Source organism: Rhinolophus ferrumequinum, chromosome 9 (assembly GCF_004115265.2).
Source record: "Rhinolophus ferrumequinum isolate MPI-CBG mRhiFer1 chromosome 9, mRhiFer1_v1.p, whole genome shotgun sequence".
Taxonomy (NCBI): domain Eukaryota; kingdom Metazoa; phylum Chordata; class Mammalia; order Chiroptera; family Rhinolophidae; genus Rhinolophus; species Rhinolophus ferrumequinum.
In genome coordinates, this window is record NC_046292.1 from 57,979,096 (window position 1) to 57,998,924 (window position 19,829).

The window sequence follows — 19,829 nt, forward strand, 5'->3', positions numbered from 1 at the left end:
ATGCGTATTATACTGGGAAACAATAGACATGATATTTTAAATATCTGTGCTTATAATATAAAGAAATGAATGCAACTTGTCAGTTTTAAAATGATTTAACCAGAAGAAATAATTTAAAAATTATTTATTTACAGTAAATCAGTGTGTTATTAATTTAACATTTTGATATTTATTAACCATCTGATACATTTGACTTTTAAAGTTCAGTTACAAATAACTTTTTATAAGCTGTCTTCACCCCTTTTAGGAAGTGGATGGTTAATTAAATAAATACAGTGTATTTGGCTCCATATAGAGAAAAAAACTGTGTAGTCTCTGCTTTCTGGGGATTTTAAATTAAAGGCTGAGTTTATATTTGCATCACAGCTATAGGATTATGGGTTAAAAAAAGTACAAAAGTCTGAATTCCAGTTTTGACTATTGTTCATTAGCCATGTGACCTTAGACAAATTATCTAACAGGTCTGAGCTGGTTTTCTCCTCTGCACAGGAAGTAGTGATGCCTGCTCTTATGACCTGACTCAGAAGGATCAGTTGAGCTGGTGCTTTCGGAGGTGATTGGTAATTTAGATGTCTCTATATTAGGTGTCAGAGAGACAACATTGCAAGGAAAAGAGTTTTGAGTTTGACAACCATGGCTGGAATTACATTCGCACCAAATACTACTTAACCACAAGCCATTTTATCTTTCTAATGACTTTATTTTCTAATCTGTGAAAAATGGGTATAATATCACCTCACAGAATTGTTGTGAGGATTAAATGAGATAATATATGAAAGTACCTGCTACCCATAAGTAATCAACTAATGTTTCTTGGACCTTAATTTTGATTTTTCCCCATTCTTCTGGAACTTTATCTCCCCAGTTCCTTCAGTTTCACAGTACTTTCCTGGAAGGGGGAGCCAGTATCCAAAGAGGGTTGAGCAGGTTTCCCAGTCTATGAATATAATTGAAGAATTGTTTGAGTTCTAGAAGTTCTTTGATACAACACATTTACCAAGTATTTTTGGGGAATCATGTTAGGTAAGACACCTAGAACTTTTGGAAAGAGTTTTGAGTAACATAATTCTGTCACTATGGCTTGGCTAGCATTCAGGGTAAAAGGGTAATTTTTCTCCCCCAACAATTATTTTGTTCTTAGTTTCAGGTTGTTTTTTAATTCCTTCTATTTTAAGGGCAGTTAATTAGCTGGAGGTAAGATAATCTTTTTTTTTTCTTTTTGAGAAAAAAGTCTTTGAGACTTAGATAATAAGAACAGACCAGATAAAACCTTAGTCATTAACAAAGGAAAAATAATCCAAGTGGTTTTCTTCTATTGAAAAATGTGGTATTAACTCGTGATGAAAGTATGGCTTAGTTAATTACTAGGTTTATTATTATGCACTTTCTGTTCTTTAGTTTCTATAATGACATTGACTGATATTTCTATAATGCTTATTTTAGAAAACATGTAAAATGTTAGCAAGATTGTTGGGGTAGATTGAGATGTAGGAAAGTAGTTGTATTAAAATATTTAGTAACACTGCTGTTTTAGATCACCACAAGAGGTATCTGTTCCAGTTGCTTATATTTAAAATTATACCACAAATACTGTAACACAAGGAATACCAGCTACACAAGCCTGCAATTTCTTTTAGAGATCTTTGGAATGTGTACAATGTTGGGCCAACTCAGTTCCTGTTTAAGGAAAGCATTTAACAAAGGAAAGTTGAAAATGGGCTTCCTGGAGATATAAAAATGCATTTTGATATGTTTTCTGAGAGATTGTAACCTGTTTGTGGGCCAGAACGTCTTTTGAAGCACTAATGAGAAATGATGTATTTAACTCTATTCACAAAACACATTTGTGGAATATATAATAGTGCCATCAGAGAAAAAGCAATATCAAATTATATTAATGGGCTCTATACTGTAGTTCAGACTTTTATCATCCTCACCATATTGAGTTTCAAGGGTGAATAATCATAACCATGTGAGAACTAGAAAATTGCAATATAAAGGCATGGTAAGAATACTGCCCATGAGTTATACTTCAACAACAAAAAAAGTTGAAGGATAATGTAATTTATGGGGAAAATGAAATCCATCCTGGTTATGACATTAAAAGGAGCAAAATCTGATATCTTTAGGACAAGTAATGCAATTTAAGAAGCTGTCAAGCATAGGTGTTGAAGAAGCATTTGTCTTCTAGGAATAATAACAATAGCCTTTATATAGAGCTTTTTGGTTTAAAAAGCACTCTTACGTATAGTCTCTTCCCGAGTTTTTGTAACCACTGTGTGATATAGACCAAGCTTTACTGATTTCATAATGTACATGAGGACCAAGGAGGTCAAATGACTTGACGAAGCTCCCTTGAGAGTACAGAGTTGGGCCTAGATGCGGGTCTCTTACCTCTCAATCCATTGTTTTCTTCTCTTTCCTTTTATTATCTTTCCTTTATTTTTAACAACCATTACAAAAATGACATAGCTCCTCTCTAGAGAGCTGTTTGTTTTGTTGATATTGGAGATAAGGGAGAGGCACTTTTTGTGCCTGAAATTATTTTTTTCAGGTTTTAAGTATTTACACAGTTCTTACTAATGCAACTGTTTTTAAAATACAGCAGTAAAGGGTCATTTACTATTTAAAAGAGATACATAAATGGTATAGAAAAAAAATCTATGTAGTCAGTTAAACTATTAAAGCAGATAACTGAAAATTGTTAAATGAAAATTAAATGTTTGCAGTACTCCCTAAACAGGTAGGAAATAAAAATGCATATGTCCATAGAAATTTGATTATTTTGCATTATTGACTATAAAAAAAAGCAAAGCAAAACTGCTGTGAAAGATAACATCAGGGCTTGGAAAACATTTTACAACAGCAAATAAATGTATTCCAATTTTACATTTAATTATGGTACCACAATAGAAAGTTGACCATTCACATATCTATGTATTTTACAGCAGATTAGTAAAACTGATGCCAACGTTAGAGTTATTTCATAAAGAGGACAACCTTTACCACAATTTCCTCATGGCCATCCTTCAAAATAAAATTCCACACATTATCAAACTAAATTAAGATTTGTTAGTGGCAAAAATCACCATAAATATATGTCTCTGAAACAGCTATCAGTGTATACCAATATCATGTTTGTGCAAAATATACATTATTTTTTAATCTGTCTGTCCTTATCTCAATTCTGAAACAATCTCCTTTAACTGTTATTCTTTTTAATAAGTGTGCCTGAAATTTTTGATAGAGGGGGTAGGATATGAAATTAAGATAAGGATGCATAATATCTCAGTGCATTAAAGGAAACACAATTCACCATGCACCTCAGAGTTTTGTTTTGTTTTTAAGCTTCAAGTGAGATAGTAGATACAAAGAACAATTAAACTATGTGAAGAATTATGAAGATACAAAGGATAATGATTCTATCCGTTAGGAATCTTAGTTGAAAGCAACAGACAGTCCAACCCAGAATGGGTTGGTAAAATTATTGGCTCATGTAACTAAACATTCTGGGATAGGATGTGTATCAGATAGGATGTTTTCAGCTGCAAGTAACACAAAGCTATTCAAAATGGCTAAAACAAGATAATTTATTTTACATAAAGACTTAGAGTGGGCTCCAGAGTTGGTTGGTTAATAGAGCAACTCACCAATGTCAAAGACCTAGGTTTATTCCATCTCTTTGCTCTACCTTTCTTGTCATTGGTCTCTTCCTCAATTGGTAAGTGAGATGGTACTGGAAGTTGCTAGACATGTACTTATAAGGCAACATCCAGGTGAAGGAAAGGGATTGTCTGTTACTGTGTTTGTTTCTTAGTAAAAATAAATATGTTCCAGAAGCTTCCTGGACATCTTCCTCCCATATCTTGACCAGGATTGGGCCACATGCCTATTCCTAAATCACCTCCTAGACTAGTTTAAGTCTTATGCCTAGAACAGGGGATGTGAATCATTTTCCTCCAAAAACACATATGAGGTATGGATGATATCTGAGGGTTACATTCGGAGGGGAAAAGGGTAGACTACTTCCAGTGTCCACTAGTGACTGTCTTTAGGTAAGACTGGATCCGGAGGCTCTTCTTTTCTCCATGTGTCAGCTTTGTCTCCACCCTCATTGTTCTAATGTTGCAGTGATGGCTGCAGTCAGTTTTAGACTTGGGTGGGGGGGTGGGAGAATGGAAAAGGGAATATTCTTTCCTCAGAAATCCCAACAAATTCTTGAATCTTTGGCTTAAATTGTATTGTGAACTAGTCATTAACTGATTTAAACTTAATCATGATTCATTCCCCTTGGAACTAAGGTTGGGGTCACTCCCATCCAGGCTACCATATGGCTTAAAATGGGGAGAGTTTCCAAAGGAAAATCAGGGGAAAAGGGAATGAATACTCTAGCTATTGATGTCCAACACAATAGCAGTTCAAGGCCCTCCATCCTCTGGCCTCAAAGGGCAATAGCTTTCTCCTTCCATTAATCCATCTCTCCTACAGATAAGGCACAGTGACAGGCACAGAATAAGACAAGGTAAATTGTTACTACTAAAAGTTTACAAGGCAGCATATGGTTAAGTTCCACAAAAGAGGTATGCAATTTAATTGGTATGTGGAAGATGAAAAAACGTTAGCCCATGGTGACGATAATACAAAATGTAGTAGTTTAGCTAGACTTTATTGATTGGGGAAGATTTTGACAGATATAGCCTGGGTTTAGGAGTTGTGTTTAAGCTATGGCCATTTGGCCAAGGGAATGACGTGTAGATGTGTGGAGATCGGAAAAATACAAAATATAAAACTGATAAAGACATGAGATTCTAAAACTAAGCTGCCCAGTAAGGTAGCTGCTAGACAACTACGGATAATGAGTACTTTAAATGTGGCTAGTCCAAATTGAGATAGGATATAAGGGTAACTGTACACTAGATCTTAATAAAAATGTAAATTATCTCAATAATTTTTATAGTGATTATATGTTGAAATGGTATTATTTTGGATATATGGGGTTATATAATTGAGTAAATTAAATTAGATTAATTTCACCTATTTATTTTTGTTAATGTGAGTATTAGAACATTTAAAATTATGTGGCTCCAATTACATTTTTATTGGGCAGTGCTGCTCTAGAAAATGGAATAGTCATGAATACTCTTTCTATCTTATGAAAATTGGCAAAGATGGTGGTAAAGCACCAAATATAGATACATCAGATGTTAAGGATTATATTTTACAATGAAAAACATCAGAAAGGTTATATCTAATGAATGAATCGTTTTCCTTATGTGATGCCTTGCTTTGAGTATACTTTTTTTTATGTAGCTTAGTTTGTTTACCAGAGAGTACAAAAAACAATGTTAAGTACTACATTTTACTGCCTTTTGTCTAGTGTATTTGTACTCTGGAAGCAAATATTTCTTAAAGAGCCATTGATAATATGACCGCTTCATTGTTTTTTTCCTTGTTCTTTTAAAAATCTTTTAATATTAAACATTTATTAACTATGTTAATTGGGTAAAATCATAATTTTTTCATCTATAAAATGAAGATAATAAAACCCGGTACACAGGTATATTGTATTAAATGAAGTAAGTAAATGTATGCTGTACATGCCATTTGGATATAAACTGAGCAGGGCACGTTGTAGGGAGGAGATGACTAAGGTCTCACCTCTCTCTGAGTGACAGTGACAAGTATGTGCTACACCAGTTGGACTTTAAGGCAAGGTGACTCAGACACTCGAATGAGGTTACTAGATTTAAATGATGTGAGAAAAGTGGAAAGAATGATGGATTCCACTTGGGCAGTCACATTTGAGCAATCTCAATAGACAAGGGCATATGAGTAGAGGGGCAGACAGGCAATTTAGATTTTGGATTGAACAGAATGTATGAATGAAGGTAGGAAAATTTGCAATATATATTTGAGGTTCCTTTGGTTTAGATAGTCATTGATTTTAACTTATTGTAACTGGCTCATGTTGCCTTACTGTACCTTAATGGAGCATCTGCCAGCTGGGGAGTTCCTTGCATAGACGGACTGGTCGTATTCCTTATTGTACATCCAGCGTGCAGCACAGAACCTGACAAAAAGCAGGTGTCCAATAGGTAATTGGTGAGTGGATGAATGAGCATGAACTTTGCAATGTTTAAATAGTGGTGTATCAGTTTCTTATTTTTCACTTGAAAATACAGTACAGAGGATGTGTTTGCATTTCTAGACCTTTATCACATACTTACAGATATGTTTGCTGATCATTGTGCATTGAGATCCTGTGAGGTTTTTAGTCTCCTATGCAGAACTGATCTGAAGACATGGAGCTTTTTAGTTACCTGCTGCTGCAGAAGGCTCTTTCTACACCGTCCAGTGACCATTTCATTCCTGCAGGTTTTCAACACAATTTCCTGTAGAGCTCCATTCCGTGAAGGATACAGCTGGCTCCACTCTTTTTTCCAGAAAAAAAAAAAAAAATGATGCCGTGCCTGCCAACTTTTGGCTACCTGGAATGTAACATTATCTTGCAAGGCAAGAAGCACAATGGGAAAGTGTTATACCTGTAGGGAAATCTAATTGCTTTGCAGTGAACCATGTGAAAAATTGACAGAAAGGAAGTGGCTTCATAATTAGAATTTCACTTTGTGTGGGATTTCCTTTTGGGGGCTTTCCCCTCTGCTCTGTCATATCACATGCTTTTTTTTTTCTTTTAAGTTAAAAAATTCTTAATTTTTTATTCCTGGTACCACTTCCACAATTTACAGGGCAATATATCTGATGTAATGAAAAGAAAAAGACAAAGACAAAGCTACAACAAATAAAAGATCTCAGGAATGTACATCTAATTGACGCTACGGTGCATTAATCAGTAGCTGTACTTTTAACTGGCCACCCAATAGCTGTACTTTTTGCAAACTGTGATTATGACAGTCCTAAATAAGAAGGGTTTCCCGTTTAAGCTACAGTAACTTTTCTGACTGGATCATCGTTCCTTCTGTGGCAGATTTTTACAGTTCTAATGCATTTGCAGCAACTGTCTCAAAGTAACTTGCAGCTTTCCTAACAACTCCCCACTCTCTCTCTTGCTAAGAACCGTAGCCCTTTTCTGCTACATTTTAAGAAGGTTTTTAGAACCGTCTGCTACCATAGCCACCACTTCTACCACCATCCATAACCACCATCATAGAGAATGCCTGAGCTTCTTCCACCAAAATTGCCCCCTTCATAGATTCATAATTTGCTGTTGTCCATTGTAATTTCCAAAATCATTGTAGTTCCCACCATCACCCTAGTTTCCACCAAAATTTCCCCCCTCATTATAACCATCATATCTCCCACCTTGGTTTCCATATCCTGGTCCACTACTACCACCACCACCACCACCACCACCACCACCACCACCACCATAACCTCCTCTACTGCTGTCACCAGGACCATCACCATGGTTGTCACCATCACCTCCAAATCCATTAAATCCACCATCACCTCCTGCATAACTACCTCTGCTGCCACTTCTACCATCATAGCCTCTTCCACCAGAGTTTCCACCACCTCCAAAGTTTCCTCTGTGACCCATAAAGTTGCCAGATCCACCTCCACGACCTCTTTGTGATCTAGCAGACTGCATTTCTTGTTTACAATCTCAGTTCACTCAGACTGCATTTCAGTTCACAGTAATGCCCATTCATAGTGTGGTATTTCTGAACAACAATTTTATCAACTGTATTATGATCATCAGAAGTTACAAGAGCAAATCCTCTTTTTCCCCCACTCTGCCTGTCTTCCATAACTTCTGTGGTTTCAATCGTGCTATACTTTTCAAAGTAGTCTCTCAAATTACATTCTTCTGTATTTTATTTGATACCACCAACAAAAATTTTCTTCACTGTCAGATGGGCACCAGGCTTTACAGACTCCTCTCTAGAAACAGCTCTCTTTGGTTCCACTCCACACCCGTCAGCCTTGTGTGGTCGAGGGCATGTTGCTGCATCCACCTCTTTAATACAAGAAGCGTAAGTCACAAAACCAAAGCCCCTGGAACTTTTTATTTGGGGGTTTCTCATCACTGCACAATCTGTGAATGTGCCCCGTTTCTCAAAATGTTCTCTTAAACTATCATCTGTAGTTTCAAAGTTCAAACCACCAATAAACAGTTTTGTCAACTGCTCTGGTTCCTTTGGATCATGGCCCTCCATTTTGAGAACTGATTTGCCTCTTCTAGCTTGTGTTCAATATGGCTCTCGTCATTATGTTTTATTTCCTGTCTACCTAGTAAATTGCTTTTATATTAGTGGTCTTTGGGATCCATTATGAATACCGTTAACGGATTTACTGGAAAAAGAACAAGGAGAAAACTATGTTTATTTTTTTATTCACTTCCCATCATTCTGAGAAAGGAAGTATGAAAAGCTGTTTTCTATGCATACTCCCATCACACTCTACCCATTCGTAATAATTTTTGTTAGTGGACTAATTATACCATTGCTTTCACAATTAAAATGAGAAATAGGAACCATTCTTGGCTTAAATGCTTTTTTTCTGTGAATAATACAATTTTTACACTAGAGAATATTTGCAGAAACTTACTCACTACAAAGCTAAAAATATTATGTCCTCCTGAGAACACAAAGAGTTAAATTTAAAGGACAACAGTTAGCACAGCTCATCACAGCCCTGGATGAAAAGAGGGAAGGGTCGGGGCAGTAGTTTTTCTATGTAGGCATCTATTTTTTCATACCCTGCCCCTCAGGTCTCATTTTGTCCTCATCACTAGCTTCTTTCATATACTTCTGGGATTTGGTCAGAGCTTTGCTGACTATGCTGGACCTTTAATTGTATAGCAGAGAAAGCTGTACCAATTCAGATACATTTTGATGTGACTTAAAAAACCATTTAATATGTAGTAATTGCGTTGTTCCTGAGATTCATGAGGCGTATGGATGTGTTAAGGCTCAAGATTCCAGTGGGAATTATGAGTGGTGTGAAACTTAGAAAAACAGGGAAAGGGTTGAAGGAAGGCTCCGGGATGGTGGAAGGGCTAACAATACTTAATAAAAGTATTAAGTATATTGTGGCAAAAATTACTTAATAAAAAAGTTAAAATTTTTTTACTTAGCTATTTTGGTGTAAAATAACTGTAAAAAAAATGTCCTTCTTTGGTTTGATACATTTATTGAGGGTACTCAATAAATATTTGTTGAACCTTATTTTTAAACCAATGACATGCTCTCAACCCTCCTTCTCCTCTTGTATAATTTTGTATTTGGGTCCCATAAATTACCCAAATTATGGTTGACAAACTTAAAAATAGCACTGCAGATTTTAGTAAAATGAATCATATTTTTGAAGGAGAATGAGGTCAACTAAAGACTTGGTAAACATAAGTCTCTTTAAAATTTCCACACAACTTTCCACTGTTCCAAATTTTTATTCTGTCTCTACCATCATGTGAATTTGACCAAATTACATTAAGCTCTCCAGACCTCATTTCCCTCTTTTTTAAAATTAAAGGATTGGATTAGTTCATCTTTAAGGTCCATTTTAGACATTTTCATTTTAGCACCTCATTCACTAATTAAATTACTTTTCTCAAGCACTGTAATGCAAGATAAATAAAAATTTCCTTGTTAAAACTTTTTAAAAATCAGTTTTCAAAAATAATCTTAGCTATACAAGTATTTTCATTTTGGTATACATATCATGACCTTACTTTTGGGAACACAACCTGTGATTTCAGCGTTAAATGGGAGGTAACAAGTTTAAATCATTTTGAAATTGGTAAGACCTGAACTCGAATCCTAACTCTGACAAATACTGGCTTAGTAACTGTAGGCAAATTATTTACTCTCACTAAGCCTGAATTTCCTTATCTGTAATATGGGGATAATAATGTATTTATAAAGTTATTGTGAGGATTAAGATAATGGAAGTAAATTGCTTGGCACAGAGCCTGGTCTATAGCAAACCATACATATTATCTAATGTTATTGATGTAACCTCATATCATACATTAAGGACTATTTCACTCAAATATTTATTAAGTAAACTAATGACTAGAATGTCTTCCTGATGGAAATGGAACTAAAATGTTTTTTTGTCATTGCAGATCTTATATTGCACTTTAAACACACCTAAAGTTGACATGGGAAAATTCTTAGAAGCACAAATAGGTCTTGAAGATTTCATATTTGCCCATGTGAAAGGGATCACGAAAGAAGTGAATGTGTATAAATCTGAGGATTCACTTGGTCTGACCATTACAGATAATGGTGTGGGCTATGCATTTATAAAGGTAAGTCTTAAAAAATAACTGTGTGACCTAACTGAGGTAACACTTAATAAAATTTGCCAGGTCAAAGAAAGTTGGAAATAATCTTTAGAGTGACAGCCAGCTCAGCAGGGGTGGATAGGTTGGTAATGTTTCATTAAAAAAATCTTCCAAAGACATCATTTTTTTGTTTACCCTTTCCTTGAGTTTATTCTGTTCAGTTTTTACTTCCGCTAGAATTTAGAACTTTCTGAGAACCTGGCCCTGGTTCCTACTCATTATCCCTGTGAGCTCTCGGAGGTCTGTAGCTCATTAATGTTTGATGACTTCCATGCTGATTTACATTGATTTAGTGTTCTTTCCAAGTGCACATGTTTTTGGACGCCTTACTTACATCTTTTAAAATGCTCTTCAAAATTTTATGAACTATGTAATTCCTTTATTTAAATACAAAGAGAGCAATGTAGAGCTGCAAAGGCAAGGGAAGGAACTTTGAAGTGGTATGAAAAACCATAAGAACTGAAGAGTGGTAAAAAGAAAACTAGACTCATCTCATAAAAATAACAGTTCTATTATTGTAATAAGTAGTTGTAATAACACTGACATTGAATGCCTGTCATGTACTGGCACTTTGCATGCATTTTCACATTTTAATCCTCACAACAATTCTATTTGTCTGGTACTGTGTTTTTTCTTTTTATTTATTTTTTTGTTGAAGGATAACAATTAATATACAGCTTAATGAATGTTTATATACTCATAACTGTGTAACCACCACCCAAATCAAGGAAGGTTTCATTTCTGCCATCCAGAAGGTTCCTTGTGTATCTTTCCAGTCAGTACTCTTCCCCTCAAAGGTAGTCACTATTCTGACTCAATCACTATAATTTTGCTTGTTCTTGAACTTCATGTAAGTGGAATCATATATTACGTACTCCACTGTTTCTGGCTTCTTTTGTTTAATATAATGCCTGCGATTCATCCATGGATAGACAATGTTATTAACCTCTATTTTATAGGTGTGGAAAACAGGATCAGGAGGTTTTAGTAACTTCCTCAAAGTTTTGCAGCTAGATAAATTCAGGATGTGAATCCAAGAGATCTGACTCCAGAGGTGGCAGTCCTACCCACTGAGCTATAACAGTGATAAACTTTATGCAACAGAACTTGTTTTCATGCCTTTACTATGTCAAAATCTTTGATTTGCTAATGCATTGTCATCATTAAAAAATAGTCTTAGGGGAGTTATCGCCTTAACTGTAAATAGTACCTTATTTAACTTCCCACTTGATAGAATGGCTATTTTTAGCTTTGCAGGAGATGTGACTGTGCTGAAGGTTGAGTGGGTGACCAAATGGAAAATCTGTGAGTTGGGAAAGTCATGTAGGATTATCTGGGGGAAACTCAGGACATGAGGCACATGCAGCAGTGCCTTTCTAATGTCAGAGGGAAGGGCTTGGAAGTTTTGCAAATATGCATGGATATTTTAGATCTTAGCCTCTGATGTTCAGAGCTTGTGTTTCTTTTCTTTTTTTTTTTTTTTTTATGCCTTGTCAAATATGTGCCTACCTCAGAGTACTAGTCACTAGCCCTGTGGAGACAGAGAACATGGTGGCAAAGAGAAGTGGTGTATAATCCAAACTGCCAGCACAGTTCAATTTAGGAGAGAAATGAATTTCATACTCTGTACATAGTTGATAGGATTTTTAAACAGTTGAGGGGGAGATAAATTCAAACTTACTGAAAGATTGTAATAATAACACAAACTACTCCCATAAAACCCTTTACTCAGATCTCCAATTTTTACCACGTGCCACCTTTGCTTCATTATTCTCTTTCACACACACGTATTGTGTATATATACACACACATATACATATATGCAAATTTTCCTGAATCATTTGAAAAAGTGGATTGCATATGAAAAAGTCTGACAATTAAGTTCGCGAACTTGTTGCAATGATGTTGCTAACCTTTTTTGATAGCAGAGGGACTATTCATTACGAATTTGTATCAACTGGACAAACAGTTAACCAAGTTTACTATTTGGAAGTGCTGGAAAGGCTGCATGAAAAAGACTACTGAACTTTTTGCCAACAATTCATGGCTCTTATATCACGACCATGCACCAGCTCACACAGCACTGTCTCTGAGGGAGTTTTTAGCCAGTAAACAAATAACTGGATTGGAACACCCTCCCTACTCACTTGATCTGGCTCCCAATGACTTCTTTCTTTACCTGAAGATAAAGGAACTATTGAAAGGAAGACATTTTGATGACTTCAGGACATCAAGTATAATACGACTACAGCTCTGATGTCCATACCAGAACAAGAGTTCCAAAATTGCTTTGAAGTGTGGACTAGGCACTGGCATCAGTGTATAGCTTCCCAAGGGGAGTACTTCGAAGGTGACTGTAGTGATATTCAGCAATGAGGTATATGCAGCACTTTTTCTAGGATGAGTTCGCGAACTTAATTGTCAGACCTCGGTATATTATCTTTTTATTTCTTAATACTTCAGACTGTAATTACTTAGAACAAAGAGATGCTCTTATATTTAACTACAGTACAATTATGACATTCAAAAAATCTATCAGTGATATCATGCTTTTAAACTAATCTCCTGTGTCCATGTTGAAGTTTTATCAGTTGTCCTAATAATATCCTCTATAGCACTTTTTTTTTCCGGGTATAGGTTGAATATAGGATCATATATTTCATTTAGTTGTCATGTCATTTTAGTTGGCTTTATTCTATCAAAGTTCCTCAGCCTTTTATAGAATATCCCTCAATTTGACTTTTTCTGATTTTTCCTCATGTTGAAAAACAGGTTAAGTATTTTTGGCAAGAAAATGAGATAAGTGATGTGTCCTTCTCAGTGCACTACATGAAAAGGTGCATTATTTTGGTTTGTCTCATTATTTATGATGCTAATTTTTGTCACTTGTCTAATGTAGTGTGTGTTAGTCTTATTCAATGCAAAGTTATATTTTCCTTTTTAGTAATTTGTGGGGAGATACTTTAAGATTATGAAAATATCTTGTTCTCTTACTTGTACCCCGCAGATTTCGCATCTATTGATTAGTCTTGCGTGAATCAGTCTTTACTATAATGGTTGCAAAATTGCAATTTTTCTAATTCCATGATTTCTTATATAAATTTCTTTAAAACATTCTATTATATGAAAGCACTCCACTTATGAGGTGTGATCACAAAATACAGTGAATTTTTAAATAAAAATTGATTACAGTAAAAGACACATTGCCATTAACCCCCCTCAAAATATTCCCTCTCTCTTCAAACACACTTATCCCATCATTCTTGTCACTTTCTGAAGTATTTTGGAAGTCCTCTTTCATGAGTGTGTTTAGTTGTGCTGTTGTGGCAGCCTCGATGTCCTGAATTGATTCAAAATGTTTACCTTTCATGGTCATTTTGACTTTGGGGAAGAGCCAGAAGTCAAATGGTGCCAGATCCTGTGAATAAGGTGGATGAGAACACACTATAATGTTTTTATTTGACAGAAATTGCTGGATCAGAAGTGATGTGTGACACAGAGCCTTTGTGTTGTGATCACAAAATATGGTGAATGCGGCTGCTGCTGAGTGCCATCCAATGGAAAGGCAGGGATCTTCAATATGGGGAGTGGTGCGGCGATCCTTAGGAACAGTGTGTGACAAGTTTCAACTTGTTTGTTGCAGTCAGTTGGGCATGAGCTACAGTTGAGAGAAGATGTGTTTTAAGTGTGCCACAAATCATCTTCCATCATGACAATGCTCCGTGTCACACATCCCTTCTGGTATACAGCAATTTCTGTCAAATAAAAACATTAGTGGTGTGTCCTCATCTACCTTATTCACCGGTTTGGCACCTTGCAACTGCCTGCTCTTCCCTAAAGTCAAAATGACTCAGGACATAGAGGCAGCCATGACAGCATAACTAAAGACGCTCATGAAAGAGGACTTCCAGAACTGCTTCAGAGTATTTTGAGAAGGATTAATGGCAATATGTCTTTTACTGTAATAATTTTTTTTAACTTAAACATTCACTGTATTGTTTGATCACACCTCATATTTATTTGCTTATCTGTTATCAGCATGGGCACGTGATTTCTTATTTTATTCAGTGCATTACCATTATTTGTTTTGATGCTCAAGTTTTTTGAGATTTGGCCTGCAGGAGTCTCTTTCAGCTGGCTCCTGTATCATTTTGACATTGCTCCTGTCGTTTTATTGAGCAGTTCCTTTCTGTCTGGCAAAACAAAATGTTCTACCTAGGGTCATCTTATATCTTCTTTTCCCCAGGTCTGGAATCAACCATTTTCTCCAGGAGCTCTTGTCATTGTTTCTAGGTCCTTTCAGTGGTAGGGTTAGAAAACATGTATTTTAGAAATTATGAATTTATAATTATGCCTCAAATTCTAATCCTGCCCCAGACGCTTCTTCTTAGCTTCCCCATTAAAATATTTACTTTTCAAAATCATTGAAATATTTACTCATTTGCTCAGTCCTACAATATACACAAACTAGTTTTAGAATCACTATATTCATATTATGAAAAATAAACCTATTAAGAACAGTTTAAGATTTGTATGTAATTTTTTGTCTTTAAATTGATGTACATAATCAAAGTTATTCTATTCAAAAGTTACTTGGAATAGATTTTCTCCTCACCCCCCATGATTGTTATTCATTTGAAATACTATGGAATCTAATTGCTTCTCTGAGTTGAGTTTTCCCCTTCATTCTTGTTCGACTTAATTTTTTCCTGAATATGTCACATGTTAACATGATTAAAAAGTCAAAGCTATATTAAAAGATATATTCAGATATATGTCACCCCTTCCCCTATCCCTTCTGTCCCATTACTCATTTCCCCCACTCCTTGGAAGTAATCGATTTCATTGATTTCTGGGTTACCATTCCAGTGTTTCTTTTGCCAAGATAAGCAGGAAAAAAAGGAACTTTCGAAGAGCTTAGTGTTGTCCCTGCACAAGGATCACATGCAATCTTCTCTGTATCATTCCAATTTTAGTGTACGTGTTGCTGAAGTGAGTACTTGATATGCTTTTATCAGTGGCTAGAAGTCAGGGTAGGCTGAAGTAAGAGTAGGACAGTGGTAGGGATTCAGACAAGGGTAAGGTAGGAGCGAGGATTCCATGATTAGGAAGGAAGTGCAGTGGGATGCGTGGGAGCATGGGCCTTACCATCAGACATGCCTGCTTGTCTTGGTTCAACCACTTATTTACTTGCTGTGTGACCTTGGACAAGTCATGGCCTCTTTATGCCTTCTCTCAAATGGGAATATTAGCACCTGCTTTATAGGATTATTTGGGTATAAAATGATGACACATATGAAATGTGTTACAGTACTCATAATTGATAGCTAATACCTTAGTATTAGCAATACCTTAGTAATAACAATAATCACAATCATCACATAATTAGGAGATGAGATAAATGGCAGAGACATATATTTATTAGTATTGCATGTTTCTTGTAGATGAATCTCTTCAGGTAAAAAGATAACAGACTTAAACATTTATGAGTTTAGTATCCAAATGTCAACATTTCCCAGGAAAAAGTATATAAATAACTCAATCAGAAATTCAGAATATATTTAAATAATGAAATCTATAAATTCCTATAACAGTTTAAGACTGGAGTCAACAAACATTTTCTATAAAGGGCCATATAGTAAATATTTTAGGCTTCCTTATAGTTTAGGGTCATACAATCTCTGTAACAACTACTCAACTCAGCCACTGGAGCACAGAAAGGGATATACAATACTTAAATGAGGATCATAGATATCCTCCAGTGAAACCTTATTTATGGACACTGTAATTTGAATTTAGTATAATTTTTACATGTCACAATTATTATTTCCCCCCAATCATTTAAGAAGGTAAAAATCACTCGTAACTCACGGACTGTATAAAAACAAGTGGCTGTATGAGCCACTGTTTGCTGCTCCCTAGTTTAAGAGAAGAAACACTTTGATTCAAAATAAAAATAAGGGCTTATCCCATGTAATTAAGAAATGGGGCTAAATTGACTTAAAAAACTAATTCATTTTGAATTAAGTAATTTATAAATAACCACAAGACTGTCATTCTCAGAATATCGTCTTGTAGAAATCTTTGTGATTTGAGGTACTTTTACTTTAGTAGAACTAAGTTATTCACATCTTAGTGTGATCTTTGTTCTGAGAAATATGGTCCTTATGTATTTCTAGCAATGTGATTGCTTAATTATCCAGAACGAATAATCAGCAAGGGTGGAATTGTAGAAGTTCAAGGGGACAGAGGACTCTAGGGTGGGAGCTGGGATCTGTGAGAAAGAAGCACGTAAAGCCAGAATAGAAGTGGTGATTTGAAAAAATAGATGTTTGAGGTCTGGAAGCCATGCTATAGATGAATAGCTTCAGTAGAAGTAAGCAAAAGTAAAATAAAAAGTGGAGGTTGTAAAAAAAAAAAGATTTCTGAGTTCAAAGATGATAGATCATTTTTTCTTCCAGCCTTATTGAGATATAATTGACATAAAATATTGGCATGTCATGTTTATTGAACTCAATTGACATGTAAGTTTAAGGTGTACAACATGTTGATTTAATATACTTACATGTTGCAAAATGATTACCAAAAGGATAGATCATTTTGGACAACTATACCCCAAAACTCTGCTCTTTTATTTCTTTTTTATTTTTTATCTAGCTATTTGATCTTGAGTTAGTTAGATCCATCTGATTCTGAGGGTTTTGTGGAAAGAGTGTGAAGTTTTATAATGATACCGCCTCTATTTGAAATCTAATTCTGTTGTTTATTAGTTGTGTTACCTTGGTCAAGCTATGTTTTACTGGGTTTTGGCTTCCTCATTCACTAATTGAATATTAAATATACCCCTACTAGGCTTGTTATGGACTCAATGAAATAATTATTTACAATTGTTATATGAATGTCACTTTGTTATTATGAACAAGATTTGAGGACAGTGTCTGGAGGGTCTGCAGCACAGGGCATCAGCTCAAAAAACCTTGAATCTAATGTTTGAGATGTTAAGTATGGTGGGATGCCACTCTGCAGTTCTGCTGGTATCTGTGATGAGAAGACAGAGTTCTGTAAATCTAAGGGGTGAAATAATAGAAGATACTATAATAATGGTGTGAAAAGGTTGGAAACCTCTAAGTTCAATAAAGTTGTAAATCCTATCTTCCAAAAAATATTTAATGTCTTTTTTGCCTTTTTCATCATTAAGTTCCAAAGTCAGATGAGAGAAAGTTCTAAGTGTTAAAGAGAATGATATTGACTCAGTAAATATCATTAGTAAAGAATGAATGCCTCTTTTTCTCCCTAGTCTTTTGTGCCTGAGGAGTACTTTTTAGAATATTATTAATCTCTATCAAGCTGTGGTATGATTACCAAAATATATTAGATTTTAGAAATTTGCCCCAATTGCTACCTCATTCTTTGTTTTATCTACATAGAAAGCTAAGGCTCAGGTAACCCACAAAAATTTAATCAATGTCTGTCCCTTTGCTTCTGTATCTGGTTCACCTTACAATGTTCTCCAAGTTTCTTACGTTGATTTTCCTGTCTCTTCATCCCAGATACTTACCTGTGCTGCCCCTGATGATTAAATACACTTTGACCTTTCTGTTGCCCACCTGGATTCTCACCTTGCTTCCCACTAACTTCTGGTAACTGCCTGTCCTCCCTCTGTCTGGGCACTCTTCTGGTGACCCGTGTGGCTACTCATAGGCCCAGGAGACCCCAGATTTCTGTTACTCTGCCCTTTAATTTACTGGTAAGATTCATACATGTCTTTAAAGTCTTTCTTTGAATTAGTTTTATATAATGCTTATTTTAAATAAAATTATAACAGTAAGTCATAAACTAAAAATAATGTGTGACACACATTAATGTGTGACACACATGAAATTTGTGTGGTGTAGTCGATCAAGGAAAAAATAGGTTCAGAATTTATCAAGAAATAGAATAAAAACTAAGAAAAAAGTCAGATATATAGATTTTCACATTTTCTGAAGGTTTAAGAATGGTTAGGTGACAGAATATTACCTATATATATTTTTCTTTGTTTCTTTGGACTCTAGTGTTCTGTTTAGTGTTGCTTATGTTTGTACGAGCGGAGTGTTGTGGTTACCCTTATTTGTTTCTCTAGCTTATAAGGCTAATATGAACTTATAATAAAACAATGCCAGTTAGATTAGGAAATGTCTGGTTTCTTTGCTTTTACTATTTGTAATGATAAATGATAAGCTCTGTGTGAGTTGGCATTGTGTCATTTGCATAAAGCATATTCGTAGTTGCTATTGCAATGAGCATAGCAGTATTCTTAAAACTTTAGGGTAAAAAAGAAACCTGTTGTGAGTTTTGGCATATTAGCTATAAAATATAAAAATGCCCAACCTTCCCAGGTTAGTCTTTTACAATTTTTTTTATGGCAATATTATGGAGATGCTGGGGTACACAAGATCAGTTTTTCTCTTAATTCATGGACACAGTGATCAATCAGCCTGCTGATTCAGAAGATGTTATTCTTCCACATGGCAAGAGTGGGGAATACTCATGCTTTTATTCCACGACAGCAGCAGTCCCTGATATTTCTCTCCTATCATGCCCGTGAAGGATTTGTGATACTGGAGGCAGATCGTGGCCTTCACTTTGCTCCATCCCTTACCTCTGTGGAGGAACTCGTACATCCTTTGCTGGGTTGTTTCCTGGAGTTCCTTTCCCTAAAATCCTTTCAGAAATTCTTAGTGCTACCCTTGGGAGTCTTAGCCTTCTTTTGGAGACTGCAGTAAAGGTGTATACAAGATAGATAAGTTTAAGAAAGACCAATTTGAGGTTTCTCCTTGGGTCCTAAGTTCTGCTTACCTAAAATATATAAATGAAAAATGATAGTATAAAATCATTTTTACTGGCTTCTCAAATGGTAACTACACCTGTCTCTTATTAGGTATCCATTTTCTTAGCTAAGATTGTACAAAGTCTTGAGTGCTCTGCTTTTGTAACTAAGGTTTAAAACACTTAGCCAGTTGAAAAAGCTCAAGCTCTATTCTTATGTAACGGTCCACATATTGAAATGATGCAACAATCATTTATAGAGGGATTTTCTCTGTAGGCATTGTGCTAGGGACAGGGCATACAATGGGGAATGAGACCATCTTCCTCCTCAAGGATATTACAGTTCAGTAATGGAGACTGACAGGTAAATGAACAATTACACTGTGGTATGTTGAACTTGGCAAATTACTTGATATTCCTAAGCCTCAATTTTCCTGACCAATGACACGAGACTCTCATTAAGGTTATTACCATTAAATGAGATAGTGAATGTAAACTGCTTAGCTTAGAGCTCAGAATATGTAGCGGTACCTTAGAGTGGTACCTTACCTAATCTTGGGGGAGTGGGCTGCGGGAGATGCCAGGAAAAGCTTCTCAGAGAAGGTGGTAACTGGGATGGAGCTGAATTCTGAATGATAAGGAAGAAGAAGAATGGTTGGAGGTAAGATGGTTTCCTTTTGTTGCTTGGTTTTCCATCTGTGAGCTTTAAAAT

The 19,829-nt window shown here is 35.5% G+C and overlaps 1 protein-coding gene across 1 annotated transcript in view; it reads left to right on the forward strand.

Moving 5' to 3' along the window:
• GIPC2 (GIPC PDZ domain containing family member 2) overlaps window positions 1–19,829 on the forward strand; it is a 70,469-nt gene that overhangs the window by 17,169 nt on the left and 33,471 nt on the right. The window contains exon 2 of the mRNA XM_033113347.1: window positions 10,088–10,273. Within this exon, the coding sequence (XP_032969238.1) occupies window positions 10,088–10,273 (186 nt within the window). The remainder of the gene's footprint in view (window positions 1–10,087; window positions 10,274–19,829) is intronic.